General features: G+C 44.9%; 1 protein-coding gene across 3 annotated transcripts in view; it reads right to left on the reverse strand.

Moving 5' to 3' along the window:
- Nucleotides 1-5,108: 5,108 nt before the first annotated feature.
- Nucleotides 5,109-25,707, reverse strand: part of LOC306919090 (lysosomal cholesterol signaling protein-like) — a 51,137-nt gene continuing 30,538 nt past the window's right edge. For 2 of the 3 annotated variants that reach the window (XM_079531925.1, XM_079531927.1), the window contains 9 exons: nt 23,105-23,189; nt 21,774-21,861; nt 20,702-20,927; nt 20,395-20,472; nt 16,327-16,484; nt 15,562-15,657; nt 12,779-12,843; nt 10,415-10,558; nt 5,109-5,864 (listed from right to left, as the gene is read on the reverse strand). In XM_079531925.1, the coding sequence (XP_079388051.1) occupies nt 5,498-5,864; nt 10,415-10,558; nt 12,779-12,843; nt 15,562-15,657; nt 16,327-16,484; nt 20,395-20,472; nt 20,702-20,927; nt 21,774-21,861; nt 23,105-23,189 (1,307 nt within the window). In that variant the 3' untranslated portion in view covers nt 5,109-5,497. Of the gene's footprint in view, nt 5,933-10,414; nt 10,559-12,778; nt 12,844-15,561; nt 15,658-16,326; nt 16,485-20,394; nt 20,473-20,701; nt 20,928-21,773; nt 21,862-23,104; nt 23,190-25,707 lie in introns of all 3 variants that reach the window. The other variant, XM_079531926.1, reaches the window with a different exon arrangement.

A 25,707-nucleotide genomic window follows, 5' to 3' on the forward strand; every position in this document is an offset into this window, starting at 1 on the left:
TCAATCACTAACACATTGGATCCATTGGAAGTTGGAACACAGGTTTGTTAAATAAAGAAGTAACAGTTTTGGACATAATAATGAGGTTAACTTTCCACCCAACAGAACAGTGCCACTAACACAACCAGTGTGAAACATTGATTCAGTGCAAATAGTTCAGTAAAGAAGTTTATACTTCTGATGATCATGCAAGTAGTCTTAGAACAGCTGGGATCTACCCCGTTGAAATGGCATTAGATGGAACTCTTAAGCGTACAATATGTGACCAGATTTGACAGAGCCTGCCATCACGCAAATTCCAGCTTTTCACCAAAGTTTTTCAAAATGAGTTAATAGCACAGGCAGACTCTTCACATACTAACTAGAGCATGTCTGAAATGTAAATATGAAATAAATGCTTAAACATGTAGCTAGGTGTAATGTTAAGAGACCACAGAAGACATGTAAATATGAAATAAATGCTTAAACATGTAGCTAGGTGTAATGTTAAGAGACCACAGAAGACATGTAAATATGAAATAAATGCTTAAACATGTAGCTAGGTGTAATGTTAAGAGACCACAGAAGTGAACCGAGTTGTCTCAACTCGCGGTTAGTTAGTTGTCTAGCCATATCTCCAAAACTGGTGGGTCAAACTGAACAACCAATATATCCCTGCTTTCATGACATGAAAAAACGAAAATTAAAAAAGAAATCCAATGGCAGTCCCTCAGTCAGATCTGGTCACATATGTTCACACTCTCAACAGTTACAGAGCCATCACCTCTCATTCTGTACAGTCACAGAGCCATCACCTCTCATTCTTTACAGTTACAGAGCCATCACCTCTCATTCTTTGCAGTTACAGAGCCATCACCTCTCATTCTTTACAGTTACAGAGCCATCACCTCTCATTCTTTACAGTTACAGAGCCATCACCTCTCATTCTCAACAGTCACAGAGCCATCACCTCTCATTCTGTACAGTTACAGAGCCATCACCTCTCATTCTGTACAGTTACAGAGCCATCACCTCTCATTCTTTAGTTACAGAGCCATCACCTCTCATTCTTTACAGTTACAGAGCCATCACCTCTCATTCTTTACAGTCACAGAGCCATCACCTCTCATTCTTTACAGTCACAGAGCCATCACCTCTCATTCTTTACAGTTACAGAGCCATCACCTCTCATTCTTTACAGTTACAGAGCCATCACCTCTCATTCTGTACAGTTACAGAGCCATCACCTCTCATTCTTTACAGTTACAGAGCCATCACCTCTCATTCTTTACAGTTACAGAGCCATCACCTCTCATTCTTTACAGTTACAGAGCCATCACCTCTCATTCTTTACAGTTACAGAGCCATCACCTCTCATTCTGTACAGTTACAGAGCCATCACCTCTCATTCTTTACAGTTACAGAGCCATCACCTCTCATTCTTTACAGTTACAGAGCCATCACCTCTCATTCTTTACAGTTACAGAGCCATCACCTCTCATTCTGTACAGTTACAGAGCCATCACCTCTCATTCTGTACAGTTACAGAGCCATCACCTCTCATTCTGTACAGTTACAGAGCCATCACCTCTCATTCTTTGCAGTTACAGAGCCATCACCTCTCATTCTTTAGTTACAGAGCCATCACCTCTCATTCTTTAGTTACAGAGCCATCACCTCTCATTCTTTACAGTTACAGAGCCATCACCTCTCATTCTTTAGTTACAGAGCCATCACCTCTCATTCTTTACAGTTACAGAGCCATCACCTCTCATTCTTTAGTTACAGAGCCATCACCTCTCATTCTTTAGTTACAGAGCCATCACCTCTCATTCTTTACAGTTACAGAGCCATCACCTCTCATTCTTTACAGTTACAGAGCCATCACCTCTCATTCTTTACAGTCACAGAGCCATCACCTCTCATTCTGTACAGTTACAGAGCCATCACCTCTCATTCTTTGCAGTTACAGAGCCATCACCTCTCATTCTTTGCAGTTACAGAGCCATCACCTCTCATTCTTTAGTTACAGAGCCATCACCTCTCATTCTTTAGTTACAGAGCCATCACCTCTCATTCTTTGCAGTTACAGAGCCATCACCTCTCATTCTTTAGTTACAGAGCCATCACCTCTCATTCTTTACAGTTACAGAGCCATCACCTCTCATTCTGTACAGTTACAGAGCCATCACCTCTCATTCTTTAGTTACAGAGCCATCACCTCTCATTCTTTAGTTACAGAGCCATCACCTCTCATTCTTTACAGTCACAGAGCCATCACCTCTCATTCTGTACAGTCACAGAGCCATCACCTCTCATTCTTTGCAGTTACAGAGCCATCACCTCTCATTCTTTACAGTTACAGAGCCATCACCTCTCATTCTTTAGTTACAGAGCCATCACCTCTCATTCTGTACAGTTACAGAGCCATCACCTCTCATTCTGTACAGTCACAGAGCCATCACCTCTCATTCTTTACAGTTACAGAGCCATCACCTCTCATTCTTTAGTTACAGAGCCATCACCTCTCATTCTGTACAGTCACAGAGCCATCACCTCTCATTCTTTACAGTCACAGAGCCATCACCTCTCATTCTGTACAGTTACAGAGCCATCACCTCTCATTCTGTACAGTTACAGAGCCATCACCTCTCATTCTTTACAGTTACAGAGCCATCACCTCTCATTCTTTAGTTACAGAGCCATCACCTCTCATTCTTTACAGTTACAGAGCCATCACCTCTCATTCTTTACAGTTACAGAGCCATCACCTCTCATTCTTTACAGTTACAGAGCCATCACCTCTCATTCTTTAGTTACAGAGCCATCACCTCTCATTCTTTACAGTTACAGAGCCATCACCTCTCATTCTGTACAGTTACAGAGCCATCACCTCTCATTCTTTACAGTTACAGAGCCATCACCTCTCATTCTTTACAGTTACAGAGCCATCACCTCTCATTCTCAACAGTCACAGAGCCATCACCTCTCATTCTGTACAGTTACAGAGCCATCACCTCTCATTCTGTACAGTTACAGAGCCATCACCTCTCATTCTTTGCAGTTACAGAGCCATCACCTCTCATTCTTTAGTTACAGAGCCATCACCTCTCATTCTTTACAGTCACAGAGCCATCACCTCTCATTCTGTACAGTTACAGAGCCATCACCTCTCATTCTTTGCAGTTACAGAGCCATCACCTCTCATTCTTTGCAGTTACAGAGCCATCACCTCTCATTCTTTGCAGTTACAGAGCCATCACCTCTCATTCTTTAGTTACAGAGCCATCACCTCTCATTCTTTGCAGTTACAGAGCCATCACCTCTCATTCTTTAGTTACAGAGCCATCACCTCTCATTCTTTGCAGTTACAGAGCCATCACCTCTCATTCTTTAGTCACAGAGCCATCACCTCTCATTCTTTACAGTCACAGAGCCATCACCTCTCATTCTTTAGTTACAGAGCCATCACCTCTCATTCTTTACAGTCACAGAGCCATCACCTCTCATTCTGTACAGTCACAGAGCCATCACCTCTCATTCTGTACAGTTACAGAGCCATCACCTCTCATTCTGTACAGTTACAGAGCCATCACCTCTCATTCTGTACAGTTACAGAGCCATCACCTCTCATTCTGTACAGTTACAGAGCCATCACCTCTCATTCTTTACAGTTACAGAGCCATCACCTCTCATTCTGTACAGTTACAGAGCCATCACCTCTCATTCTGTACAGTTACAGAGCCATCACCTCTCATTCTTTACAGTTACAGAGCCATCACCTCTCATTCTTTAGTTACAGAGCCATCACCTCTCATTCTTTACAGTTACAGAGCCATCACCTCTCATTCTTTAGTTACAGAGCCATCACCTCTCATTCTTTACAGTTACAGAGCCATCACCTCTCATTCTTTACAGTCACAGAGCCATCACCTCTCATTCTTTACAGTCACAGAGCCATCACCTCTCATTCTTTAGTTACAGAGCCATCACCTCTCATTCTTTACAGTTACAGAGCCATCACCTCTCATTCTTTAGTTACAGAGCCATCACCTCTCATTCTGTACAGTTACAGAGCCATCACCTCTCATTCTGTACAGTCACAGAGCCATCACCTCTCATTCTTTGCAGTTACAGAGCCATCACCTCTCATTCTCAACAGTTACAGAGCCATCACCTCTCATTCTTTCACTCTTCTTTTTCCGTGTTAGTCCTTTATCTTTTCTTTGCTCTCTGCTTTCTCTTCTCACTTTCTCACTTGTTTCTTACTTTTATTTCACTCGTTCTTTCGTATTTTTCTTGTCTTTTCCTTCTGTCCTCTTTTGTTCTTTTCTTTTATGCTCCCTCTTGAACGTCTCTCTCTCTCTCTCTTTTTCTTTCTCTCTTTCTTTCTTTCTTTCTTTCTTTCTTTCTGCTTTTCTCTCCCTCTCCATCTTTTGCTCCTCATCATGTACCAAAGTGGTTCTCAGACAGTGTGGGGTTGGGGGACCCCCAGGGGGTCCCTTGAGGGAGTTCCAAAGGTTAGGGGACCCCCAGGGGGTCCTCGAGGGAGTTCCAAAGGTTAGGGGACCCCAAGGGGTCCCTTGAGGGAGTTCCAAAGGGTTCCCAGCAGTACATGATTGGTTCAGTTTAGGAACCTAGTGGTTCCGTAATTTTAATATAAAAAAAACAAAAAAATGTTTTGGCATCTGTCACTTGAATTAGTGACTTGATTGGTTGACATCATAAAGGGCCTGTAAGCTCAAACGTGATTTAGTATGAGAGTGGCGACACTAGCGTTGACTCCCATTGTAACAATGGAATGAGGAAGTGCTCATTCTATCTCAATGGGATAGTTCCAATGTTTGGAACTATAGCCCATAGGCACCCCACTTTGTCTCAATGGGATAGTTCCAATGTGTGGAACTATAGCCCATAGGCACCCCACTTTGTCTCAATGGGATAGTTCCAATGTTTGGAACTATAGCCCATAGGCACCCCACTTTGTCTCAATGGGATAGTTCCAATGTTTGGAACTATAGCCCATAGGCACCCCACTTTGTCTCAATGGGATAGTTCCAATGTTTGGAACTATAGCCCATAGGCACCCCACTTTGTCTCAATGGGATAGTTCCAATGTTTGGAACTATAGCCCATAGGCACCCCACTTTGTCTCAATGGGATAGTTCCAATGTTTGGAACTAGCCGGTCACTTTGAAAGTACTTCTCGAGTCAAAAAGGTGTGGCCACTCCTGGTCTAAACACTCATCATAGTTGAATTAACACTGAGGATTTTACAGTGGTGTCCCAGAGTTGATACATTTTAAATTAGAAAAAAAAAAAAACGATTTATAAATAATGATATTTGACGTCTTCTCACATGCAGCGCTAGTTCATCCACAACGTCCTCGACCCCCTGCCTCCTCCTCTCCTCCTCTGCCCTCTAGCGCCATCCTGTGGTGGTGGGCGGTGAAGCGGTACAGCATAGCGGCGTCGTCCTCGAAGCCGCCGCCTGCGCTCTGCTGTTGCACTCCTCCCGTCAGGGGAAGCAACACCCCCCCCCCTGCTGGAGCCGCAAGGCGTAGCACCGCGCCTCGCCCCGGTCCGCGCACACGCCCCGCCCCAAGAGCCAGCCAACCAGATCGCTGGCCCGGAAGAACGCACCGCCGTCGTCGCCGCTGATGACCGGATCGGACCGCTGCCGCTGGTGGCGGTGGTGGATTTGACCTCCGGGGGGCGCTCTCGGTTCATCTGGGGGTTTGGCAACTGGGTTTTTTCGTGGGTCGACGAGGGGTGAGGGGTGAGGGTGAAGTTGGGGGTGGTGGGGATGGGTGTTATTATTTTTAGGCTCCTCCTCCTTCTCCTCCTGCTTGGCTCCGCCTCCTCCTCCCGCCGCTCTGAGGCACCTGTAGTTTGATTGGTTCAGAGGAGCGATTCACCACCAGGTGGAGCACTGACGCTCTCCCCTGAACCACTGGGAGAGAGAGAGAGAGAGAGAGACACAGAGAGAGATAGAGAGAGAGACAGAGAGAGACACAGAGAGAGAGAGAGAGACACACAGAGAGACAGAGAGAGACAGAGAGAGACACAGAGAGAGAGACAGAGAGAGAGAGAGAGACACACAGAGAGAGAGACACACAGAGAGAGAGAGAGAGAGAGAGAGAGAGAGAGAGAGAGAGAGAGAGAGAGAGAGAGAGACACACAGAGAGAGACAGAGAGAGAGAGAGAGAGAGAGACACAGAGAGAGAGAGAGAGAGAGATAGAGACACACAGAGAGAGACACAGAGAGAGAGAGAGAGAGATACAGAGAGAGAGAGAGAGAGAGAGAGAGAGAGAGACAGAGAGAGAGAGAGAGACAGAGAGACACAGAGAGAGAGAGAGAGAGAGAGAGAGAGAGAGAGATAGAGACACACAGAGAGAGAGAGAGAGAGAGAGAGAGAGATAGAGATAGAGAGACAGAGAGAGAGAGAGAGAGAGAGAGAGGGAAGTAGAGAGGAAAGGGTAGAACGGATAGCGAGGATGCGAGGAATTGCCCAAGAGAAAGACACAAGGAAGGAAGGGAAGAGGAAGAAGAAGAGAAGGAAACAAGGGAAGGATGGGAGCAAGAGGAGGGAAGGCGAAAACGTGTTAAAAGTAAAGAGAAATATATAAAAATGCACCCAGAAAAAAATGTCCAGAAAAATCCTCCCAAAAAGCGGATTTTTCTTCTTCCAGTGAAGACTCGAGGTTAACAGTGACACCCAGTGGTGGAGGAGGAAGCATACAAGATCTGAACATTTTCTTTGTGTTTGGTACATTATTTCTGTTGCAACAACAACAAGGCTTCTGGGCAATGACCTTCATATAGACCATTTTCCCTTTATTAAAACGGAGCCTCACCTGTAAGGAACATGCATTTGTGGGCCTGTCACACTTATTCTGTGTGCCTGCCATGTCAAAACACAGCTTGGATTCCGCCATACTTAACACATTAATTGCTATTAAGGAATATTCCATCTAATCATATAAAATCCAACCTTGAGCTGCTTCTGACGGTATTCTCTGCCATTAAAAGCCTTTTTAATGATATGATATAATAATGTTTTTTTTTTCTTTTCTTGGCCATGCCTTCTTCAGCGCTGTTTCGCGTATGCGCACTGCTGTTCACTTCCTTGTTTACGGACCAACCAAATTGTCTCTTCTCTCTAAATCTACGGCGCTCTACATGGTTTTGATCAGACGTCAATGTTCCGCCTTCATTTCTGACTTAATCAAGCATCTCGTTTGGAATATTAATGCTTCTAAAAGAGACATCAGACGAGGTAGCGCGAGGTAGTAATGGAAGAATTCACCTCCTGTTTTTTGTTGTTTTTTTTTTGGGGGGGGGGGGGGGGGGGGGGTGGAAGGCGGGGCTTTTCAGAGTAAAATCTGTCTCATCTGCTTGGCACTCTAGCGCCTTTATTCTGAAAATTTCCACTGCAGTTAAATTGTTAATAATAATAATAGTCATATATAAATATGACATTTCATACAATAAAAACAAAAACAATAAAAAGCTTTAGCTAATAGTGCCTAGTCTGCCTACCCTTCTTAAAATACACGTTTGTTACAAACAGGACGCCATTTCAAAGATAAATAAACAGGCTTTCCAACGGGATAAAGGTTGGTTGTTGCCAAGAAGCATCGTTACAACAGAGACCATATCAGCAAAACACACATTTCAGAACTTTTTTACAAAAAAAAAAAAAGATGGAGAACCATCTATTTGTAAAAGAAAAAAAGGTTGGTTGTAAAGTCCATGTTAATGCTTTAGAGAGATGCAGATGTTGCAGAGAGCATGACACCAGCAGGGGGCAGGGTTTCACGGGTCAGCTTAAAAAAACCCACATTAAAATCACACACAATGGATTTAAAAGTCTGCCTCCGTCGGCTTAAATGTGACCAGAATTTATTTTAATCCATTTATCTCTGATTCTTTTCCCAGGCTGCGTTTTTGATCAAACAAGCTTTATTTGGCCCGGGCCGGCCTAGCGGTCCAGGCACCTAGGCTGCTAGGCACCTGGCAGTGTGCCGCGGGTTCGACTACCAATCCTGACGACCTTCACTGCATGTCACTCTCCATCTCTCTCCCCAGATTTCCTATCAAGAGATTTATCCACGGCTGTGTGGCATCGCTTTTCACGGTTACAAAATGTTATGTTATAATCACATCTTTGATGTATTTACAATACAAAACAAATCATAAAAAGTATTATTAGATAAAGACAATTAATTTAAATAAGGATTTCGGCCCATGCATAATGTCTACAGTGTTTTTGTTTTCCTTTTGTGTGTATATTGATAGGTAACCTGTGACATATTTCTGCTATGTCCTTTTTTTATTTTTTTTATTTATCAAATCTATTTTTTCGCTATGTCATTGTTTCTGGTCTTACTTGTCTTCATGTTGTCCTAAGTGTTGTTTACTTGTCTTCATGTTGTCCTAAGTGTTGTTTCTGGTCTTACTTGTCTTCATGTTGTCCTAAGTGTTGTTTACTTGTCTTCATGTTGTCCTAAGTGTTGTTTCTGGTCTTACTTGTCTTCATGTTGTCCTAAGTGTTGTTTCTGGTCTTACTTGTCTTCATGTTGTCCTAAGTGTTGTTTACTTGTCTTCATGTTGTCCTAAGTGTTGTTTACTTGTCTTCATGTTGTCCTAAGTGTTGTTTACTTGTCTTCATGTTGTCCTAAGTGTTGTTTCTGGTCTTACTTGTCTTCATGTTGTCCTAAGTGTTGTTTACTTGTCTTCATGTTGTCCTAAGTGTTTCTGGTCTTACTTGTCTTCATGTTGTCCTAAGTGTTGTTTACTTGTCTTCATGTTGTCCTAAGTGTTGTTTCTGGTCTTACTTGTCTTCATGTTGTCCTAAGTGTTGTTTACTTGTCTTCATGTTGTCCTAAGTGTTGTTTACTTGTCTTCATGTTGTCCTAAGTGTTGTTTACTTGTCTTCATGTTGTCCTAAGTGTTGTTTCTGGTCTTACTTGTCTTCATGTTGTCCTAAGTGTTGTTTACTTGTCTTCATGTTGTCCTAAGTGTTGTTTACTTGTCTTCATGTTGTCCTAAGTGTTGTTTACTTGTCTTCATGTTGTCCTAAGTGTTGTTTATGGTCTTACTGTCTTCATGTTGTCCTAAGTGTTGTTTACTTGTCTTCATGTTGTCCTAAGTGTTGTTTACTTGTCTTCATGTTGTCCTAAGTGTTGTTTATGGTCTTACTGTCTTCATGTTGTCCTAAGTGTTGTTTACTTGTCTTCATGTTGTCCTAAGTGTTGTTTACTTGTCTTCATGTTGTCCTAAGTGTTGTTTACTTGTCTTCATGTTGTCCTAAGTGTTGTTTACTTGTCTTCATGTTGTCCTAAGTGTTGTTTATGGTCTTACTGTCTTCATGTTGTCCTAAGTGTTGTTTACTTGTCTTCATGTTGTCCTAAGTGTTGTTTCTGGTCTTACTTGTCTTCATGTTGTCCTAAGTGTTGTTTACTTGTCTTCATGTTGTCCTAAGTGTTGTTTACTTGTCTTCATGTTGTCCTAAGTGTTTCTGGTCTTACTTGTCTTCATGTTGTCCTAAGTGTTGTTTACTTGTCTTCATGTTGTCCTAAGTGTTGTTTCTGGTCTTACTTGTCTTCATGTTGTCCTAAGTGTTGTTTACTTGTCTTCATGTTGTCCTAAGTGTTGTTTACTTGTCTTCATGTTGTCCTAAGTGTTGTTTACTTGTCTTCATGTTGTCCTAAGTGTTGTTTCTGGTCTTACTTGTCTTCATGTTGTCCTAAGTGTTGTTTATGGTCTTACTTGTCTTCATGTTGTCCTAAGTGTTGTTTACTTGTCTTCATGTTGTCCTAAGTGTTGTTTACTTTTGTTTACTTGTCTTCATGTTGTCCTAAGTGTTGTTTACTTGTCTTCATGTTGTCCTAAGTGTTGTTTACTTGTCTTCATGTTGTCCTAAGTGTTGTTTACTTGTCTTCATGTTGTCCTAAGTGTTGTTTACTTGTCTTCATGTTGTCCTAAGTGTTGTTTCTGGTCTTACTTGTCTTCATGTTGTCCTAAGTGTTGTTTACTTGTCTTCATGTTGTCCTAAGTGTTGTTTACTTGTCTTCATGTTGTCCTAAGTGTTGTTTACTTGTCTTCATGTTGTCCTAAGTGTTGTTTACTTGTCTTCATGTTGTCCTAAGTGTTGTTTCTGGTCTTACTTGTCTTCATGTTGTCCTAAGTGTTGTTTACTTGTCTTCATGTTGTCCTAAGTGTTGTTTACTTGTCTTCATGTTGTCCTAAGTGTTTCTGGTCTTACTTGTCTTCATGTTGTCCTAAGTGTTGTTTACTTGTCTTCATGTTGTCCTAAGTGTTGTTGTTTGTATCTGTATGACCACACCGTGGTGTTCACATAAAATATAAAGTATAAAAAATATTGATATGGAATATAACCCACACACACACACGCATGCACGTACACACCTGCGTGTGTGTACTATGTCTTGTACACACTGGTCCTTGTGGTAGCGCACGAACTGCGTGCACGTGAGTCGGACCTCCTCTGGCACCGCGGTGGGACTCCGCCCATCCTCACTGTCCCTGCCACGCCCCCACAAACCCTGCAACCTGATTGGACCAGGACATGACAGACAGGAGTATGGGAGACACGTTTTAGTTTGTAGTTCTGAGAATCATATGGCATACGATTAGTCTCGCGTGGCCATGTGGCCTCTCGCATTTTTCAAATGCTTCCGTCGTACAGTCTGGAGCAACGGAAGCTCTGATCATGAGTAAAATATAAATGCTTCCGTCGTACAGTCTGGAGCAACGGAAGCTCTGATCATGAGTAAAATATAAATGCTTCCGTCGTACAGTCTGGAGCAACGGAAGCTCTGATCATGAGTCAAATATAAATGCTTCCGTCATACAGTCTGGAGCAACGGAAGCTCTGATCATGAGTCAAATATAAATGCTTCCGTCATACAGTCTGGAGCAACGGAAGCTCTGATCATGAGTCAAATATAAATGCTTCCGTCATACAGTCTGGAGCAACGGAAGCTCTGATCATGAGTCAAATATAAATGCTTCCGTCATACAGTCTGGAGCAACGGAAGCTCTGATCATGAGTCAAATATAAATGCTTCCGTCATACAGTCTGGAGCAACGGAAGCTCTGATCATGAGTCAAATATAAATGCTTCCGTCGTACAGTCTGGAGCAACGGAAGCTCTGATCATGAGTCAAATATAAATGCTTCCGTCGTACAGTCTGGAGCAACGGAAGCTCTGATCATGAGTCAAATATAAATGCTTCCGTCGTACAGTCTGGAGCAACGGAAGCTCTGATCATGAGTCAAATATAAATGCTTCCGTCGTACAGTCTGGAGCAACGGAAGCTCTGATCATGAGTACAATATAAATGCTTCCGTCATACAGTCTGGAGCAACGGAAGCTCTGATCATGAGTCAAATATAAATGCTTCCGTCGTACAGTCTGGAGCAACGGAAGCTCTGATCATGAGTCAAATATAAATGCTTCCGTCGTACAGTCTGGAGCAACGGAAGCTCTGATCATGAGTCAAATATAAATGCTTCCGTCGTACAGTCTGGAGCAACGGAAGCTCTGATCATGAGTCAAATATAAATGCTTCCGTCGTACAGTCTGGAGCAACGGAAGCTCTGATCATGAGTCAAATATAAATGCTTCCGTCGTACAGTCTGGAGCAACGGAAGCTCTGATCATGAGTCAAATATAAATGCTTCCGTCGTACAGTCTGGAGCAACGGAAGCTCTGATCACGAGTAAAATATAAATGCTTCCGTCATACAGTCTGGAGCAACGGAAGCTCTGATCACGAGTAAAATATAAATGCTTCCGTCGTACAGTCTGGAGCAACGGAAGCTCTGATCACGAGTAAAATATAAATGCTTCCGTCGTACAGTCTGGAGCAACGGAAGCTCTGATCACGAGTAAAATATAAATGCTTCCGTCGTACAGTCTGGAGCAACGGAAGCTCTGATCACGAGTAAAATATAAATGCTTCCGTCGTACAGTCTGGAGCAACGGAAGCTCTGATCATGAGTAAAATATAAATGCTTCCGTCGTACAGTCTGGAGCAACGGAAGCTCTGATCATGAGTAAAATATAAATGCTTCCGTCGTACAGTCTGGAGCAACGGAAGCTCTGATCATGAGTAAAATATAAATGCTTCCGTCGTACAGTCTGGAGCAATGGAAGCTCTGATCATGAGTCAAATATAAATGCTTCCGTCATACAGTCTGGAGCAACGGAAGCTCTGATCACGAGTCAAATATAAATGCTTCCGTCATACAGTCTGGAGCAACGGAAGCTCTGATCATGAGTAAAATATAAATGCTTCCGTCATACAGTCTGGAGCAACGGAAGCTCTGATCACGAGTCAAATATAAATGCTCCCGTCATACAGTCTGGAGCAACGGAAGCTCTGGTCACGAGTCAAATATAAATGCTCCCGTCATACAGTCTGGAGCAACGGAAGCTCTGATCACGAGTCAAATATAAATGCTCCCGTCATACAGTCTGGAGCAACGGAAGCTCTGATCATGAGTAAAATATAAAGCGGAAGTGGACTGGAAAGACTTTGTGTGACTTTACAGTCACACAAATGTATCCTAATATGAATAGAAATCACCTAATCATATATATAGCTTGTTGCTTGCATAGCAGAAAAGGAAATACAACATTTTAAAATATATTTTCGTGAAAGGAAATGGCAGCTTCCTAATGGGATTTCGGGAGGAGTAGTTCCAGACTCTAAATAACATTCAGACATTGTGGAATAGTTGTCATACGATAGAATTCCAAACTGACCTCTTTTTGAAGGGCAGGATGATGAGGTGTCTGTCCAACCCGAAGATCCCAAACGAGATGAACCCCTGGACCACACACACACACACACACACACACACACACACACACACACACACACACACACACACACACACACACACACACACACACACACACACACACACACACACACACACACACACACACACACACACACACACACACACTTCTTAATTAACACTAAACACCTGGACCACACACACATGAAGACCACTCCAATTAACTCATTGTAATTAACCCATTGTAATTCATGTAATGTGTAGACTCAGGGGGGGTCCCTGCTAGTGGCTTGACATTATAATAAAAATCACACCCGTGTGAACTGAGTGGTGTAAGGTCTTATATAGCCTGTCTGACGTAATGAAATCATGTCTGACGTAATGAAATCACACCCGGGTGAACAGGGTGAACATAGCAACCATGCTCATTTTTTCTGCACAGACTAACAAAGCCAGTTGTAGGAGTGGTTTACACCACTCAAAAACACTTAACAACACTCCTTTGAAGTATTGAAGTATTTGGGTTCATATATATCTTCTTCCCAAAAGGACTTTCAAACTAGGAAGGGTATGGCCTGGTCAGCCTGCAACGACATGCATAAGATCTGGTCATCCCAGCTTAGTAAGAGGTTCAAAGTAAAAATATTTAGGACGACTGTCGAGCCGATTCTACTCTATGGCTCCGAGACATGGACACTTTCAAAGAAACTAGAGAAACGGCTGGATGGCACTTACACCCTCCTTCTACTGAGAGGATGGCACTTACACCCTCCTAATGAGATGATGGCACTTACACCCGCCTTCTAATGAGAGGATGGCACTTACACCCTCCTTCTAATGAGAGGATGGCACTTACACCCTCCTTCTAATGAGAGGATGGCACTTACACCCGCCTTCTAATGAGAGGATGGCACTTACACCCTCCTTCTAATGAGAGGATGGCACTTACACCCTCCTTCTACTGAGAGGATGGTACTTACACCCTCCTTCTAATGAGAGGATGGCACTTACACCCTCCTTCTAATGAGAGGATGGCACTTACACCCTCCTTCTAATGAGAGGATGGCACTTACACCCTCCTTCTAATGAGAGGATGGCACTTACACCCTCCTTCTACTGAGAGGATGGCACTTACACCCTCCTTCTAATGAGAGGATGGCACTTACACCCTCCTTCTAATGAGAGGATGGCACTTACACCCTCCTTCTAATGAGAGGATGGTATTTACACCCTCCTTCTACTGAGAGGATGGCACTTACACCCTCCTTTTAATGAGAGGATGGCACTTACACCCTCCTTCTAATGAGAGGATGGCACTTACACCCTCCTTCTAATGAGAGGATGGCACTTACACCCGCCTTCTACTGAGAGGATGGCACTTACACCCTCCTTCTACTGAGAGGATGGCACTTACACCCTCCTTCTAATGAGAGGATGGCACTTACACCCTCCTTCTAGTGAGAGGATGGTACTTACACCCTCCTAATGAGAGGATGGTACTTACACCCTCCTTCTACTGAGAGGATGGCACTTACACCCTCCTTCTAATGAGAGGATGGTACTTACACCCTCCTTCTACTGAGAGGATGGCACTTACACCCTCCTTCTAATGAGAGGATGGCACTTACACCCTCCTTCTAATGAGAGGATGGCACTTACACCCTCCTTCTACTGAGAGGATGGCACTTACACCCTCCTTCTACTGAGAGGATGGCACTTACACCCTCCTTCTAATGAGAGGATGGCACTTACACCCTCCTTCTAATGAGAGGATGGTACTTACACCCTCCTTCTAATGAGAGGATGGCACTTACACCCTCCTTCTACTGAGAGGATGGCACTTACACCCTCCTTCTAATGAGAGGATGGCACTTACACCCTCCTTCTACTGAGAGGATGGCACTTACACCCTCCTTCTACTGAGAGGATGGCACTTACACCCTCCTTCTAATGAGAGGATGGCACTTACACCCTCCTTCTAATGAGAGGATGGCACTTACACCCTCCTTCTACTGAGAGGATGGCACTTACACCCTCCTTCTAATGAGAGGATGGCACTTACACCCTCCTTCTAATGAGAGGATGGCACTTACACCCTCCTTCTAGTGAGAGGATGGCACTTACACCCTCCTTCTACTGAGAGGATGGCACTTACACCCTCCTTCTACTGAGAGGATGGCACTTACACCCTCCTTCTACTGAGAGGATGGCACTTACACCCTCCTTCTAATGAGAGGATGGCACTTACACCCTCCTTCTAATGAGAGGATGGCACTTACACCCTCCTTCTAATGAGAGGATGGCACTTACACCCGCCTTCTAATGAGAGGATGGCACTTACACCCTCCTTCTACTGAGAGGATGGCACTTACACCCTCCTAATGAGAGGATGGCACTTACACCCTCCTAATGAGAGGATGGCACTTACACCCTCCTTCTAATGAGAGGATGGCACTTACACCCGCCTTCTAATGAGAGCGTAAAATCTCTCTTGGAAGAGCCACCCATCGACTAAACTAATATACGGCAACCTTGAATGACTTATTCGATGGTTCCACTTCCATGTCCAGGATGAGTGCTCACGGGTAGCGAGGAGCCTGTGAGCACTGCTTTAGGGCACGCTGGGCGCCGGTCCACAAAGTAGTGCTGGATCACGCACGCACGCACGCACCCGTGCACCCATGCATGCATGCACGCACGCACGCACGCACCCATGCACGCACCCACGCACGCACACACACTTACCTGTCCGTAGTTAGCCACGGCGCAGAAGAACTGCAGTTCTAGATACAGTCTGCCTGGATCTCTGTTTAACAGCCACCAGAAACAGCTGGACACGTTCTGTAGACAGACAGACAGACAGACACCATAAACAACTGGACACGTTCTGTAGACAGACAGACAGACAGACACCATAAACAGCTGGACACGTTCTGTAGACAGACAGACAGACAGACACCATAAACAGCTGGACACGTTCTGTAGACAGACAGACAGACACCATAAACAACTGGACACGTTCTGTAGACAGACAGACAGACAGACAGACAGACAGACACCATAAACAACTGGATACGTTCCATAGACAGACAGACAGACAGACAGACAGACAGACAGACAGACAGACAGACAGACAGACAGACAGAAAACCATCATAAACTCTAATTCCAACCCCCTAAACCGAACCTACAAATGTCTAACACCTCATCTGCACAGGCAAGGACGTGCGTTCAGATGGCGATGTCGCGCAAAAAACTGTCCTGACATGGAGCGTCGGCCATTGCGTTGCGACGTAGCCTGAACAAATCAAATGACCAATGAAAGTGTTTGGGGACGTGAAACCTCGCTCAAATAGAGACTCCGCGAGCGAATATAGGAGGAGGGGTGGACTACATCACTGCGTTGAACACACACACACACACACACACACACACACACACACACACACACACACACACACACACACACACACACACACACACACACACACACACACACACACACACACACCGCCAGGAGGCTGATGATGAGCAGCAGACAGAGCAGGACGTGTCTGACGGTCTGTCTGTCGTCCGTCGGGGGGTCGTCGGGGGGGTGCGCCCCCCCGGGCGGGGGAAGGTTCAGAGGCTCTTCTGGGGAGGCGGAGCTCTGCGGCGCCCCGCTGTGGCCTGGAGGAGAAACACACACACTTCAGCAGACGGAGACGACGCGTAAACACATGTTTGCTGCCGGTTTTAAACTCTTTGCTATTGTTTTATTGTCTTGACGTTCTTCAGCTTTTGTTTGTTTTTGAGGTGCAACCACTCCAAGGAACAGCAATGTCCGTGTTCAACCAACCGTGTTTGTGTGTGACTATGTGACTATGAGCACCAGTACCAATGAGTACCAAAAGTGGCGATGTTGTGCCAGAAACAGAGGGAGAGAGATAGTGCTGCACTGTTGCCTGCTAATGAGAGAGAGAGAGGGGGGGGGATTTGCACCACTCAGTTCACACGGGTGTGATTTTTAATAATAGTTTACGTTTTTTCTTGTTTTTCTTCTTTGCCCTGTAAAGCACTTTGCGCTGCATTTCTATGTCATGACTAAGGCCAAACGGAATCTGCGGGTTTTTTTCTGTTTTTCTGCGGTGACTCCGGAGGAAAATCTGCGGGATTCTGCGGAGTGTTTTTTTTTTCTTTGAAGGTTTTAGACAGTTATCCAGGACTATAATCAATGTGTTTAGAGCAAAAATAACTCTAAATATGCCAAATAAACCTTAAAGTACCACAACAAAGTAATTAAGATCTACCGTAAATCCTCATTTATAATCCGGGGCTTTTATTTGTCTTAACCGATTCTGATACCGGGCTTTTATTGGAAGGAGGCAGCTATAAGCAGCCAGAAGGAGGCCTATATTTCTACTTTTCAAACAGATCATAATGATAAATCACATTTTGGGTCTGTTAGACAGTTAGCACCCTGTAACATGTACTGGACTCATTTATTGAAAGTAAACCAAGTCCTCGTAAAATATTAAAAAGTGCAGTTGCAGGTGCTCACTGGTCATTTTAACGTTTTTTTATAACAATATTGGCATATTGCCTATGGCAAATACCATAATAAAATCAACATCAATTTTAAACTATGATTCCCTGCTTTCATATGACATGAAAAGAAATCCAATGGCAGTCCCTCAGTCAAATCTGGTCACAGTACTATTTACTATCCTATTTATTATTATTCAAATAGGCTATGGTATGGTATGTATCTATGCCTACAGTTAGGCTAATGACAAGTTCAGATGCAAATACTAATAACATAAAATGTAAAATAAAAAATGTAAGGTATAGGCCATTTCCTATAATATCAAAGCAGCTAATATGAACAGTGCAACACTGCAGTGATCCAACTATTGCAACTTCAACGGGGGAGAGAGAGTCGCGTTAGAGAGTTGCGTTAGAGAGAGAGACGCGCGCGCGAGAGAGAGAGAGAGAGAGAGAGAGATACGCAGAGAGAGAGAGAGAGAGAGAGAGGAGTGGGCCAGTGGGGTCGCGTTAGCAACAGGCTAGGCTCACAGCATTATCGGTACGTTCGTTCTATAAGGCTAGATCCGTCTGGGGGGCTGCTAAGCCCCCAAACGGTAGCGATCTACCCTTTAATAGTACGGGTACATTCGTTGCATGCAGCGTCATGCCACAAACAGAAACAGTACTCTCCCTCCGCAGTTAGACTGCTGCTCTCGTTGTCCGTGGCCATGAAAAGTGCTTATAGTGGCGTTCTCTCCCGAAGTTTGTTTGTTGCGTTGTGCACGAGCGCGAGCAATATGCGACCACCGGCATTTGGACACTAGTGACAGCCAGCCATGCAGTCAGGGCAGCGAAGGTAACAGATACGGCACTTGAAAAAGACTTCCGACAGCTTTTGAAGTTTTGATATAAAGCTATATTAAATATTCTCGTCCAGAGCCTCCAACATATTAGTCAGCCGTAGAGAATGAGGGGAGGAGGGAGGGGCGGGATGCATCCACTGGTTAATATTATGCTGGCCTGGGTAAAGTAAACTACAACATGAACGGGTTAAATTTCCGCGGAAAATCTGCGGCGTTTTCATCGGAACACCGCGGCCGCGTATTCCGTTCGGGCCTGGTCATGACTCATGAAAGGTGCTATATGAGCATCGCGGTATGCATGTGTGTGTGGATGGGTGAATAGCAACTATAGTAAAATACGCACATCACTTTGTGGAGGTGCGAAGTGACACAGGAAGAGAGAAGGGAACCAGCACACTGTCCAAAAGGTTTATTTATTGACGACGTTTCGAGCCAAGACTCTTCATCTGGTAAATTAACCTTTTGGAGCATATGTGTGTGCAGGTTCCCTTCTCTTTTCCTATGGGTGAATAGCACCTTGGATAAAGGCCATTTACCATTTACAGTATTTATATTGGCTTGCGGTTTCTTTATTTTAAAGATTTGTTTTAGGCTTTTCTCCCTTTATTGATAGTATCAAGTATCTTTATTGATAGTATCAAGTCTTTATTGATAGTAACAAGTCTTTATTGATAGTATCAAGTATCTTTATTGATAGTATCAAGTCTTTATTGATAGTATATCAAGACCTTTATTGATAGTAGGCACGCATTGCTGCTTGTCTGGCTGACATCTCGGCGTGGATGTCGACAAACCACCTGAAGCTCAACCTGGACAAGACCGAGCTGATGTTCCTCCCGGGGAAGGGCTGTCCGCACCGAGACATGGCCATCACCATTGATAATGCTGTGGTGACCTCAACTCGGACTGCGAAAAATCTGGGTGTGACCCTGGACGATCAACTGACGTTCTCGGCAAACATCGCATCAGTGACAAGGTCCTGCAGATTCCTCCTCTACAACATCAGGAGGATTCGCCCCTTCCTCACGGAGAAGGCAGCCCAGGTGCTCATCCAGGCTCTCGTCATCTCCCGCCTGGACTACTGCAACTCTCTCCTTGCTGGTGCTCCGGCATCTGCCATCAGACCTCTGGAGCTTGTTCAGAAAGCTGCGGCTCGTCTGGTGTTCAACCGCCCCAAGTTCTCCCACACAACCATCCTTCTCCGTTCTCTACACTGGCTCCCCGTAGCGGCCCGCATCCAGTTCAAAACCCTGGTGTTAGCCTATAGGGCAGTGAAAGGAACAGCTCCTTCCTATCTCCGGGCTATGGTCGATGCCTACACCCCTGCCCGACCACTTCGGTCTGCCACCTCGGGGCGACTGATTGCCTCGTCACTCAAGGGTCCTTCTGGCCGATCCACACGGTCACGACTCTTTTCTGTTCTGGCCCCACAGTGGTGGAATGAACTCCCCACTGATGTTAGGACAGCAGAGTCACTGCCCATATTTCGCCGCAGGTTGAAAACCCACCTCTTCAGGAAACACTACCCTTCCTCTCTGCCTGACCTACTTGTTGTTAACTAGTTGTACGAACGTTTGTGTTCTATTGTTGTATTGTTTATTGGATCTTGTTTAGTCGATACACTTAATTGTTTTAGCTCATGCTCATTTGATTTAGCTATTTTGTCTCATCCGGTTAAGGAAATAGGTAGATGATATATTGCACTTTTACCTTAGCGCTAGGTATACTCTTGGTTGCTTGTTTTTGCAGAAAATGCACTAAAGACTTCTGGTGATTAGTAGTCTTTGTTCCCTACCTATGTTGAATACACTTATTGTAAGTCGCTTTGGATAAAAGCGTCTGCTAAATGACTGTAATGTAATGTAATGTAATAGTATCAAGACCTTTATTGATAGTATCAAGACCTTTATTGATAGTATCAAGTCTTTATTGATAGTATCAAGTGAAGATGGACAGGAAAGAGGGAGAGAAGGAAGGGGAGAGACATTCAGCAAAGGTCGTCATGAACGGGACTCGAACACGCGACGCGCTGTCAGGCCAGAGCCTATATGTGGCCTGATGCGCCTGGACCGCTAGGCCAGCAGGCGCCCCATGGCTTGTGGTTTGGTTTCTGCCCTCAGCCAGTACAAAACACTGACATGCAAATTATGAAAAATGTGCTTCTGATCAGTATTAGTGTGTGTGTGTGTGTGTGTGTGTGTGTGTGTCACCTGTAGTGTGTGTGTGGTTCCGTTGCGTGCTGGCGATCATGTCAGGTAAGGCCTGGAGCGGAGAGCAGCTAAGAGGGTCTGCAAAAACACACACACACACACACACACACACACACACACACACACACACACACACACACACACACACACACACACACACACACACACACACACACACACACACACACACACACACACACACACACACACACACACACACACACACACACACCATGTCATGCCGTCAATGAAAACCCTAAAATGACGAGATGTCTTGTCAATGGCAGCGAATGTTTTAACGGTTTACCTGCGTTGTAGCTGCCGTCCACTGACGGGCTGACCAGGTACTGCTGCTGCTGCTGCTGGTAGTCCTCCAGGCCACCGGGGGTCCTCGGCTCGTCTGCGGTGCCAAGGACGGAGGCTCTGTCCAGGGCCTCGTAGTCGCTCTGCTCCCTGCTTCCCTGGCTCAGACCCATCAGAGACACGGCGCCTAGCATCAGGCTAAAGGCTAGCACCACGGCCGTGGTTATAATCTATCATGGAAACACAACACGGTGTTAGCATAGCATCAGGCTGCTAACGAAGTCCACACCCACAACACGGTGTTAGCATCAGGCTGCTAACGAAGTCCACACCCACAACACGGTGTTAGCATCAGGCTGCTAACCAAGTCCACACCCACAACACGGTGTTAGCATCAGGCTGCTAACGAAGTCCACACCCACAACACGGTGTTAGCATCAGGCTGCTAACGAAGTCCACACCCACAACACCAGAGGGAGTGCAACGAACCATGTACAACCCAGATTCGGCACAAACAAGGGACTAAATTAATTTCGCTCCTATGCCACCAAAATGTGTAACGCCCTACCAACAGTCATTCATTAAGACCTTGACTCCTTCAAAACCGCTCTCAAAGGGCACCTACGGACGGCTGCAATTCGAAACTGGCCCCCGTAAAATCTGAATCCCCCCCCCACCACCCACCCCTTTTTCCCCTCACTGTATATGTTTCTTTTCCCTTTTTACCTCCTTTATGATGAATTCCTGTTCTGTTCTTTGACTATATAGAAGTGTCTATTTGTGTGTCTCTAAATGTTTTGATGAATTGAACAAGGTGGCCCCTCTTGTAAACAAGTGTAATGCTTAAATGGGCCGTCCACTCACAGTTAACAGTCTTTGTATTGAGTTGTGCTTGAAATGTACTGTAATTCTGCAAACTGTTAATAAATATTACCAAAGTATAACGATCAAACAAAGTAGTGCTGGATCAAGTTTCTGTTACTGCCCAAAATATAAATATAGGACTACTACATTAACCTTATATTTAAATATTTGTATAAAAGTTGTGACAGACAGCAGGGGGCGCCGTTTCTAACCTGAGCTCTGCCATAGAAGAAGGCGGAGTCTATGGTGTCAGTTCTGACTCCTGCGATCATCAGACAGCCCACCATCAGGAACGGAACTCTGTGCACGCACACGCACACACACGCACACACACACACGCACACGCACGCACACGCACACGCACACACACACGCACGCACAGTCGCACACACACACACACGCACACACACGCACACACACGCACACGCACACACGCACACGCACGCACACACACCGTGTCAATATTTAGATATCTATATTCATTCAGTTTAGTTTTATTTCAATTGCATATTTGTGCAGTCTGTGTCCCTTTTATGCCCATATATGGAGTTCTTTGTCAGGCATGCCAAAATATGGAGTCTATGTAAATGTCGGAACATGCTAGCTCCATATATGGAGATCTAGGAGTGATGAGGTCCAGAGCCCGGGCAGAGGATTTTGTGCTGGTTCTGGACAACCGGCTATCCGACGGACTCCACACCGGGCACTGCACTCCCTGTGGGGGTGTGGAACGCGTGTGTCGAATTAAAAAACGGCCACGTAAAACGTTCCACTGATAGAATTGTAAAACGCAGCCATTTAATTGATAGAATTGTAAAACGCAGCCGTTTAATTAAGCTAACGTAGGTTACGTACCCCCAGCCCAGCATGGTGTTATACTATGTGTAGGTAACGTAGGTTACGTACCCCCAGCCCAGCATGATGATACTATGTGTAGGTAACGTAGGTTACGTACCCCCAGCCCAGCATGATGATACTATGTGTAGGTAACGTAGGTTACGTACCCCCAGCCCAGCATGGTGATACTATGTGTAGGTAACGTAGGTTACGTACCCCCAGCCCAGCATGATGATACTATGTGTAGGTAACGTAGGTTACGTACCCCCAGCCCAGCATGATGATACTATGTGTAGGTAACGTAGGTTACGTACCCCCAGCCCAGCATGATGATACTATGTGTAGGTAACGTAGGTTACGTACCCCCAGCCCAGCATGATGATACTATGTGTAGGTAACGTAGGTTACGTACCCCCAGCCCAGCATGATGATACTATGTGTAGGTAACGTAGGTTACGTACCCCCAGCCCAGCATGATGATACTATGTGTAGGTAACGTAGGTTACGTACCCCCAGCCCAGCATGATGATACTATGTGTAGGTAACGTAGGTTACGTACCCCCAGCCCAGCATGGTGATACTATGTGTAGGTAACGTAGGTTACGTACCCCCAGCCCAGCATGATGATACTATGTGTAGGTAACGTAGGTTACGTACCCCCAGCCCAGCATGATGATACTATGTGTAGGTAACGTAGGTTACGTACCCCCAGCCCAGCACCATGAAGACCCCCGGTCTGAGCCTCAGCAGGTCATCTCTGTTGGTCAGGGCCAGACACAGAGGAATCAAACCTGTGGACACACAGAGGTCAGAGGTCAGGGCCAGACACAGAGGAATCGAACCTGTGGACACACGGACATTGTTGTCATAACTACGTTAAGTACTACTGGTTAGGCATTAAAACAGCTATAAGCAATAACATGTGAACATTTTAATTAATTATTTATATTTATTTTTTTGGTATTCAGACAGCCAGCAATGGGTAGAACGATCCCAAAACAATGTAGTCTCTGTGACACAACTAGGGGCCACAATCTGCATTCAAAGATTTTCCTAGAAGCTTTGTCATTTGTCGATTTGCCTGTCTGCTTCTGCAAAAATCAATTGTCGAATACCAATCCAAATAGTTTAGCAACTGTTGCTATGCAGGTCAAGCTTTCGCCACCTCATAGCTGTGTTATTTTGCATGGCTGTGTTGTTGAACACATAAACAGCTTAACATCGAGAAAGTTACAGGACTGACCCACCCAGGTGATGGCAATAATACTAACTAGAAAAAGTGCCCTTCTGGGCACAGGTCTCCACCAGGAGGATAGGAGTGTGTGTGATGTTTGGCAAAATGTTTAGGAGTAATATAATCGTGTGTGTGTGTGTGTGTGTGTGTGTGTGTGTGTGTGTGACACAGCTTGGCCTGTTGTAGCGCCACCATGAGGCTGATTTGAAAACTGTGAAGTGGCATTTTTTCCTCAGCCTAGTGGGAATATGCACGCACAGTTTCACCGAAATCGGACGCTGCGTTGAGTAGTTGTGGCGATTTGTACAAAACGGGTACCAAGCGGGCTACTCCTGAAAAGTTTAGAAGCCAATCATAGGCAATGAAGGTGGATTACATGACTATGGAGAGCATGTGTACCGATTTGCGTGAAATTTGGATAACATCTGAAGGAGTAATATTAGAAAATGTGTTTTACATATGTCGGCCTCCTGGTGGCGCTATAAAGAGCAGATGTGAAAAATTCCAGGCAATGGTTTTTCCTTGGCCTCTAGGGAGTTGGCATACAAAGTTATCCACAAATCCGTGCAGTTGGAAGTAAAAACACTTTTCGGCCAGTTATAGCGCCACCATGAGGCTGAGTTGAAAATGTTCACGTGGCATTTCTTCCTCGGCCTAGTGGGAATGTGCGTGCGCAATTTCACGGAAATCACACGATGTGTTCATGATTTGCAGCATTTTGAACACTCCTGCGAACTTTGGAAGCCAATCTTAGCCAATCAGGATGGAGTCTGAGAAATCTGAAAGACCAGTTTGGTTGAATGGCTCTAGAGAGACTGTGTACCAATTTGCGTGATGTTTGGACCAAATCTGTAGGTGTACTGTCCAAAAACTTGTTTTGCACAAAGGGGCCTCCTGGTGGCGCTATAACAGGCCGTTCTGGAAATTTTGGGGCAGAGGTTCATCGTTGGCATCCAGGGAGTGTGTGTGCAAAATGTGGCATCGACCGGGTTAACAGTGCCGGAGATTAGCTGTTCACAGACGGACACACGGACGGACACACGGACGGACACACGGACGGACGGACGGACGGAGTGCAAAACATACTCTCTCCCCATGCCTTCGGCCTGGTGGAGACAATGACCGTAGTCTCATACATAGTCTGGATTTACGGTGGTGAGGTGACCACCGAACTACAACATGACGTCACGAGCCGCGGTGAAGAGCAAACCACCGCCACCGCTCCAGCCCTTCTCTCTGTTTTTACTCACCACCGCTCAACGTTATTTCAGCTCCGGTGGTCACCTCACCACCGAAAATCCAGACTATGAATAGGCCTTGCAACCGTGCAAAATGCAAACTCTGGTGGGTGGTCGCTAAAAGTACATTTTTCCCTCTGTCATTTCCTCGTATTTCTAGTTTATTTAAATAATGTCATGCAAATGTGTCCAAATGTGTCCAGCCTGCCCTACTGCAGGCCTGGTTGACTAGATTTAGAAGACATTTTGAAGGTTTTGCTACCGAAATGATCGATTATTTATATGGAGAAATCCCGTCATTTAACATGCATCTCTATGGGGGAGAAGGACAGTCATTTAACATGCATCTCTATGGGGGAGAAGGACAGTCATTTAACATGCATCTCTATGGGGGAGAAGGACAGTCATTTAACATGCATCTCTATGGGGGAGAAGGACAGTCATTTAACATGCATCTCTATGGGGGAGAAGGACAGTCATTTAACATGCATCTCTATGGGGGGGGGAGGACAGCGTGCCCTGTCTCCTCGCTGATAACGTGCCTATTGGACAAGGACGGGTTGGGGAGGGACTTAGCGAAGGGCTATTTTTGACATAATTGCTTATAGCAGCTTTAATTTAAAAATGGAAGTCAACTTTTCTCAAAATTGGAGTCATATATCAAGACGAGTGACATCACAGGCTGGCCACATGGATTTAATTCATCAGTAATAAATATATCAGCCACTTGAAATAAAGAAAAAATATTTTATTGGATTAAGGCTAATATATATCAAATCTTGGGATCTCGTCCCTGGCTACCTGTGCATTATTAAATTAATTTTGGGATCTCGGGCA

This window comes from Electrona antarctica, assembly GCF_951216825.1.
Source record: "Electrona antarctica genome assembly, contig: scaffold_188, whole genome shotgun sequence".
Taxonomy (NCBI): domain Eukaryota; kingdom Metazoa; phylum Chordata; class Actinopteri; order Myctophiformes; family Myctophidae; genus Electrona; species Electrona antarctica.